Source organism: Micropterus dolomieu, linkage group LG16, assembly GCF_021292245.1.
Source record: "Micropterus dolomieu isolate WLL.071019.BEF.003 ecotype Adirondacks linkage group LG16, ASM2129224v1, whole genome shotgun sequence".
Taxonomy (NCBI): Eukaryota; Metazoa; Chordata; class Actinopteri; order Centrarchiformes; family Centrarchidae; genus Micropterus; species Micropterus dolomieu.
The window spans coordinates 11,191,870-11,200,178 of NC_060165.1; the positions used below are offsets into that span (position 1 = coordinate 11,191,870).

Sequence of the window (8,309 nt, forward strand, 5' to 3'; positions counted from 1 at the left end):
AGAGAGATATATATATATATATATATATATATATATATATATATATATATATATATATATATATAGAGAGAGAGAGAGAGAGAGAGAGATAGAGAGATAGATAGAGATATAGATATATATATATAGAGAGAGATAGATAGAGAGATAGATATATATATATATAGAGAGAGAGAGAGAGAGAGATAGAGGGGCTCCTGTGGCTCAGGAGGTGGAGCGGGTTGGCCGTTAATCGGAAGGTCAGCGGTTCAATCCCTGGCTCCCTGCGGTTTGAGTGGACTAGAAAGGCGCTATACAAATACGAGCATTTACATTGTTTTATTTTTTATGCAAACAAAATGGCAATTGAATTTGTAGTTTTCAATATAAAACTTGTTGAAATGGTTTCAATGTGTGTATCAGTACATTTTAATCTTTTCTGGGACATTTTTACAATACCGTGATAATACTGATAACCGTGATAATTTTGGTCACTATAATTGTGATATGAAATTTTCATACCGTATCATCCCAAATTCAAACATAGCCTAAGTAGTGCAACATGAATTATTTTTTTCATCTAAATAGTACTGTTGAAAAAAAATATTAATATTAACTTCCATTAATACAACATAAACATTTTTAAACTTAAACTCAGATCTTGATATGCGTGTTTCCACACCAGTGAAAGCTGGATATTAAAGGCTAGCCGTATCAACAGTTCCATGTATGTTGGCACAGAAAGCAGGCACACAGAAAACCAAAGACAATACCACAATCAGCATGATTGATGCATCTGTTTATTGAGGATGCCCACAAATGTTGCATATGAAGTGAATAAAACAGAATAAAATACCACAATATAATCAAATAATATTTAAAAGAAAACACAGAACAATAAAAAAATGTGGGTAAGGATCTTAATCGAAACATAAAACTTTGGAATAACATTAATTAATAAAATGCTTATTGTTAAAGATTATATGATTATTTAGATTAAGAACTTTAAACAGCTGGAATGAATACATTTTTTTTTAAATGTACTTATTTGTCCAATAACATCATAAGTTCAACTTCACTGGCCTGTGATTACGTACCTGCTGCTTCTGCTGCGCCATTACTTTACAGGAACCTGCCTTCTAGTCTGATGAACTTTGACCCACACTGAGACCCACACAATCCAAAAATTAAAAAGTGAAATGATGGGAACTAATGTTGTTGCAGGAGACTACCACAAATATAATCTCTTCATTTTTGCCAGTCTAGGTTTGTAAACCTTGTGACTTTGTTACAGGGGCTTGCTGGCCCTGCAGACTCTCCATAAACTGCAGATCCTGACTGGCAAACGAATCCACCAGCTGTTCGACTATATCTGTGGAGTCAGCACAGGTATATGGTCATCACTGTTTAGTATTTGTAATTGTTTGTTCTTTCACTCTTCTATAAAACCGACCATCACTGACCCCATATGTAAGGTTGTGTAAACTCCCAATACTGTCCCTTGGTCACCGGCTCATCACACTTATTTCTCTCCACTTCAGGTGCTATTTTGGCCTTCATGCTGGGAATTTTTCAGATCCCCTTAGAGGAGTGTGAGGAGATGTACAGGAAGCTGGGCGCGGATGTCTTCAAACAGAATGTCATCGTCGGAACTGTCAAAATGGGCTGGAGCCATGCTTTCTATGACAGCCAAATGTGGGAAAACATCCTCAAGTTAGTCCGGACAACTTTTTCATCCCTCCTTTTTCCCCAGTCTTTCCATTCCTTTACAACTCTCCTCGGCACTTGATTTTTAAACATTGGGGTAGTGTAATTTGTCAGTATCTTTAATCTGCTTTTGTGTTTTCTTTAGGGAAAGGATGGGTGAGGTGCATATGATTGAGAGTGCCAGGGACCCAAACTGCCCTAAAGTAAGTCACATATCTTTTCAGCTCTACACTGTTTAGATAAACACTTTTAAACATTTGTGCATGGGTTCATCTTGTATTATTTGTATTCATTATACAATAATTGTGTACTTTTATCAGCACGCCTCATCCACTGTACAGCAAAGCATATACTTGTCCTCAGCTTGTGCTCTAAGAAAGGATGACTTTGCATGTTCCTCTCTAAATACGTCCTTTGTACATCCACCAGGTGTCAGCAGTGAGTGCTATTGTGAACAGGGGTTTACCTCTGAAGGCCTACGTGTTTAGGAACTACAGACTCATGCCAGGAATCAGGTCCCACTACCTTGGAGACTGCAAACACAAAATGTGGCAGGCTATCAGGGCCTCGTCTGCCGCTCCGGGCTACTTCCAGGAATTTGTGCTGGGAAAAGACCTCCATCAGGTACGACATGGAACTGAGAGAACTGGGAGGTGTCACTGCTCAGTTTATTTATCCAACTGGGCTCCTGTGTGTCAGACCACCACTGTCTACAAACATTTTTCAGGTGTTTCAAAATGAATAAAAATACTGTGTCTCAGTCAGTGTTTGCAGCAGTCTAGCCTAGCTGGTGTTGTCAAAATAACCAAAATTTTTATATATATATATATATATATATATAAAAATCTATAAGTAGTTGGTTGGTTTTGAATGTCAGTGCTAGATCTACCCTGCAACAGCAATGTGTCCTGCTGACATATGTTATGAGTAAGACAATACTGCTACTCCTGACTGTTTATTAAATCAAATGGCTGCGTAAGTGACATGCTCTGCGATCTCTATTAGATGATCTTTCAACTGAATACTTGGTTGCACAGGCTTGTGATAAAATGCCATGATTTTAGTGGTTCTCCGGATAACAAGCTTCACATCACTTAGCATTAGCATTCTCACGCTGACTAATTATGTAGTGTATTAGGGTAATGGATGTTAGCTCTTTCTTCTTTTGAGTCACAGAGACAGAGTGGAGAGAATAAAATATTAGGTTCAAGAGTGGTAGATTAGATTTAAATAGGAGGTCATTGAAAGAAATGAGCCTCTTAAGTTATCTGATAAATAATTACACTGTATCTCCATACATACGTTAGTGTTTTTCATGTTCTACTTTTATACCGCTTGGGCCCACATAATCGAGCGCCTTTAATGTGTTATTTTATGAAGTTTGATTATTAGGCCAGATATCTTTAGATGGTCTTATGGGCAGCAATTATGCTCAAGGCTTAGCTTAATTTTGACAACCTACTTAGGGAAAATTAGTCTGCTTCTAACAAGTATTTCTCTCCCATGCTATTTTCTATTGCAACACTCCTGATAGACAGCCCTTTACAGTGTTTTAGTAAAATATCCATAAAAACAAAACAAATGCCCTCCTGATTTTTTGCCTGAGCCCAAGCTTTTCCAGCTAACCTAATGTAATTGCATCCACTGACCCCCCAAAACATGTGACGTCTGTTTTAATTTAGCTACTGCTTCCATTTATTTCCAGGTATCTGTTTTGAGTTTTTCCCATGGACTCTGAGCTGACAGTAGAGATGGAAAGATGGAGAGTGAAGTGTGTGTGTGTGTGTGTGTGTGTGTGTTGTTCTCCACATTCCTCTTAGTTACATCTCAAATTGAGCTACCGCTGCCACCCACTGGTCTCACTCCTACTCTAGTTTTCAGCACTAGTGTCGGTATTTCTCAGGAAAATTGCTGCCATTTGAAGGCATCAGAGAGATATATATATATATATATATATATATATACACACACAGTGGAGGAAGATACATTCAGAGACTCAATGTAGAGGTAAAATTTTCTCCCTGAGCTGTAGCTTTTGTATAGCAGGCAGTTATTATGCAATAGCATTATATCAAGTAATTTGCCTGCGTGAGGATGCTGCATTATAGCAGCATTTTGTTGCGCAGGTGTTGTGATTGGATGCAGGGTGCATGTCATTCAGATATATGAGACCCCAGGCTGAGAGGTTAAGGGTTGGAGCTGAGGAGCAGCTGTGTAATTAACTTGCTGTCTCAAGAGTGCGAACTGTGTTCCACTTTTTCTATAGGTTACACCTGAGGGTATAACAGTTTTATTGTAGAATAATATGTTTCAGGCAGTATTTTCTTATACTTGGGCAGCAGGGGGAACTGTTTGAGAGCACCAGTCACCCAGACACAAACATTTGAATCCAAAATAAGTTTCCTAGAATAACATATTCAGCCTATACAGGTATTTTTTTAGCTAGTTTAGTTGAGAAAAATGGTTTAATTCATATTTATCCCAGAAGAAGAAGAGCATTCAAACCCCCCAGCCCCCATAATACATGCGGGCAAATGACCTTTACCCCTGCTTTCCTGCTCTGCTGAGGCGGATCAGACCTCCTGTGTGCCACACTCTCCATCTCTATTAATCCATGCCAAAAGCACTTCAGTGGTTGGATAGGGTCCCACGCTGGACTTGGGGAAAGACTGAGAAAGAATGTTTAGCACTAAACCGGTCAAGGCATCCACTCAGCTTCATTGTCCTCTTTCTCTCATTGTTGGCATCATTTAACTCAACTCTTCAACTCTTTCATGAATCCAGTAACATTATTCAGTGAAGAGGAAACGGCACAGGCCAAGGACATAATTTGTGATTAGCTTCTAAATTAACTCAGTCAGGATTAGAATACTGAAATGCAATATGCTTTAAAAATCAAGCTAAAGAATAATGCAGCAATTACACTCTTTATATAGCTAAGTTCTTGACCACATTACAAAACAAATGCTTTGGATGGCTGCTTTTCCTACTTGTTTACTTCTGAATAAACAGGGCTGTTTGTCAGCGCAGCACATCTCTGGCCAGGGAGCTTCTTTTCCTCTGGCCTAAAGCTGAGTAGCTCTGGGACAGCTCGTCCACTTCACCTCGTGTGTCCCCTACAGGCTGCCACAACAAATATATTAAACCCAGAGGTGCATTCTATACATACAGAGTGTCCCATTTGTGCATTGACCTTGTTTAGTAAGCATATTTGACTGATGAAATGCTGAAGATGACTTTACAGTTTTGTGGTGGGTGGTGAAAAGCAAATTTTCTTCCCTGCCTCAGTTCCACTGCAAATAAACATGTTTCTTACATGTTCCCATTGCAGACAATTTAATCATGCTCTTGATCAATTGATCAAGCTCTGTCCTTGTTCTTGTCAAAGAGGGAGCGTGTTCTTGACTGTTTAGTTTGGATATGCGGATGAAGATGCAGTATTTGTATTAAACAGTCACACACTCACACACATCATAGACTTTTTACCTTACAGGTGGGTTACTTTGGGGTAATAGGCATCTTAATATCCACTCTCTTCTCCTTTAGGATGGAGGACTCCTAATCAACAACCCCACAGCGTTGGCCATCCACGAGTGTAAGTGTCTGTGGCCTAACACACCACTGCAGTGTGTGTTGTCTCTGGGCACCGGACGGTACGAGACGGCAGGCAAGAACAACACGACCTACACAAGCCTCAAGACCAAGCTCACCAACGTCATCAGCAGTGCCACAGATACAGAGGGTAAGACCACCCAAAATGTTGTTTGGGCAGCAAGTTCTAAACCACAGATTAGAGTCGTGCGGTCACAGGCAGTGTGATGCACGCCATCCCTCTTATTAAGTGCCGTATCTTGGAATGTAAACCAAAAGAGAGAATGAAAAATTGCCAGTAACTAGTGTCCGACTTTGATAACTAAAGGCTGGCCTCCCTATCCTTATTGCAGAGGTGCACACCATGCTGGACGCTCTCCTGCCCCCCGACACCTACTTCCGCTTCAACCCCTACATGAGCGAGGACATCCCGTTGAACGAGAACCGAATGGATAAGCTGAACTTCCTCAAGAGCGAGGGGGCGCGCTACCTGGAGCGCAACGAGGCCAAGCTGAGAAAGGCAGCAAGCGTGCTGGGCCAGGAGAAGAGCGCCATCCAGAGACTGGCCGAGTGGGCCAAGCTCAAGTCTGACATGTACGAGGGTCTCCCCTTCGTTTCTAAATTGTAGTCAATGGCTTGGCTACAGTGTGACCTTGAGAGTTCTTAAGGTAAGAAGACAAGGAGTGTAAGAACTCCCAAGACCTGATAGATCCAATGTTGAAAGGGAGCAAACTGGTCATCTCATCATCTACCTAACACTAAGACTGAGTGTATAACTATAATTATTCAAGACAATAGTATAGTGTAAATAATAATGTGATATTACAAATGTAAATTGTGGAACAGAATGTGTCTTTGATGGAGACAGAATAATGTACTTTGAAAAGGATTCGGCAGGTTTTGACACAGATCATTCACTTGAGTGATCAGAGAAAGGGACTGTATGTGTACACAAGTTCTTAAATGTATGAGTCTTAAGCTCGCTAAAAGTGTTGGTTGACTGACTGACGGTTGTTTGTGGAACGCAGAGAGACGGTAATGTGGCATTGACACATGACCATTAGAATTAATGATATTAAAAACTTTTGGCTTTGAAAAAAAAAAACTTGAAGATGTAATTAATACGTGATATCACAGTGAGAACATAAACATGACTGCCTTTTTTGTAACACTGTGCAGAAGACAGTCTTCATGCACTTTGTAAAATATAATTCTTAACCAAGGAAATTTAATTATGAATTATTTGAGTGCTCTTGCTGGAATTATAGTATTGGCACATACAGCCACACTGACATCTGCTCTGATACTTATCAGAAGATGAACGCTGTTTTCCTCGTGGTGCAAAGCATGTTCTCCATTGTGGCCCGTTTTTCAGTATGAAGCTTTTGTCTTTAACCTCGCTCAAGCCTGAACTCCTCAGCCCTGGCTGCTGTTGTTGTGCACTTTATATATTTGACACAGGTTATACATTGTGAGCATCCTAATTTCCCCCGATTCCTCCCCTTGTTATTGCTTGGTGGAATACAAAAAATGTCATGAAAAAATAAAACGCAATTTTCAAAACCTCAATATCAATTCTGTTGTCTTTTGACCCCTGACCTCTGTATGATTTTAGTTCATTTCTGCCCATGAAATTACTGGGTGAGGAACATATGGCACAAGAATGTATGTCATGTTGTTTGTTTTAATCGTGTTTATCTGCTTTTATGTACTGCTGCCACACACACACATATCACAGAGCTGCCCCAATAGGGTTGTCACAAAGGAATGCGTGTGTCTTCCTATGATGAATTGCTTTTTTCCCAGTTGCGCACGTTGATTTTCTGCTTTATTGTTTTTATCCCATTGAAAATCCACTGAAATTCCACAGTGTCATTCCTCCCAGTCACGCTGTCGTTTCCCCAATCAATGTGAACAATACGCCACGAATGCATACCTACAAACCTCCAGAACAATGACAGATCTCAAGAATAATGTGTTAAGTGTCTCACTTGACTGATGCCTCACTCCTGGTTTCAAACAAAGTTGTAACTGGCTTGACTGATAAATTGATGACCTATTTTTTTCTTTTTCCCCCCAATGGCAGCTTAAGCTTTACCATAGCAAGCTTCACCCGAACGTCAAGGTCTGATTTATGGCTTTGTAGTCAACACTTGGCCTTACTCTAGGAGTTTTCTGTCAATAGGTAAACACTGATACTGAGGTGACAGATTCTGTAAGAATATCTACATTGAAAGCTGGCAATATATGTATTCAGGGTCAGTACACCCAAATCACAAAATTGCAGATCAGTCTATTCTGCTTTGGTTTTGAAATATCAGTTTTGAAATTTCCAACACTTCCAATACACAACAAAAAAAAAAACGTGTATGTGTATTGTATACATGTATAAACGTGTGATGTGTATTTTTCTGTGCTTAATTAATGATTCCCTTCACATGAGATTAACGCACTCTGGTGAGGTTCATCCTGTTGGCAATGTCCTTGAGTGTGAAAGGCTAAAGTGCCAAGGTAAGTCTGCCAGGCTGTGTTTACATGAAGGAGTGGGAGATATATATATATATATATATATATATAATCACTGCCCTATTAGTTGCTTGTTGTGGCAGGAGCTGTCCGTCTCTCTTCCTCCTCCTCCTCAAGCAGAATTGGATTGTCTGGTCTTATGGTGTTCCCTAGCAACTGTTATATTTCCCTTTCTCATTTACAATCTTCTCAATGTGTGTGTGCCCACGTTTGCCTAAAATGGTCCCTGATCTGGTAGAACAATCTACACAATCCACCCCTTTTATTTTGCTGCTATAAGTGGGTCTTTGACACTTGAAATTGTAATGCACTAAGTTTTCTATCAATGTTTCAGGGCTGTGCTCGTTTCTAGTTTTTCAGCTCCTTCAGTTGGCACAAACTGTTTGTTGGCACATCCTGGCAGGTGTTAGGCTATCTTATATAAACAACAGTGCAGCATGTGAGAAGACGTTAGTACAGGCTGTCTCACCTTGTTTAGCCCTGCTTTGTTTTTAAATGCACGGCCGTAT

At 40.0% G+C, this 8,309-nt stretch overlaps 1 protein-coding gene across 4 annotated transcripts in view; it reads left to right on the forward strand.

Moving 5' to 3' along the window:
• The window catches only part of pnpla8 (patatin-like phospholipase domain containing 8), a 13,299-nt gene extending 6,456 nt beyond the window's left edge, over nucleotides 1–6,843 (forward strand). For all 4 annotated transcript variants that reach the window (XM_046071805.1, XM_046071808.1, XM_046071807.1 and 1 more), the window contains exons 5-10: nucleotides 1,271–1,365; nucleotides 1,518–1,689; nucleotides 1,829–1,886; nucleotides 2,113–2,307; nucleotides 5,230–5,425; nucleotides 5,628–6,843. In XM_046071805.1, the coding sequence (XP_045927761.1) occupies nucleotides 1,271–1,365; nucleotides 1,518–1,689; nucleotides 1,829–1,886; nucleotides 2,113–2,307; nucleotides 5,230–5,425; nucleotides 5,628–5,902 (991 nt within the window). In that variant the 3' untranslated portion in view covers nucleotides 5,903–6,843. The remainder of the gene's footprint in view (nucleotides 1–1,270; nucleotides 1,366–1,517; nucleotides 1,690–1,828; nucleotides 1,887–2,112; nucleotides 2,308–5,229; nucleotides 5,426–5,627) is intronic.
• The last annotated feature ends 1,466 nt before the right edge of the window (nucleotides 6,844–8,309 follow it).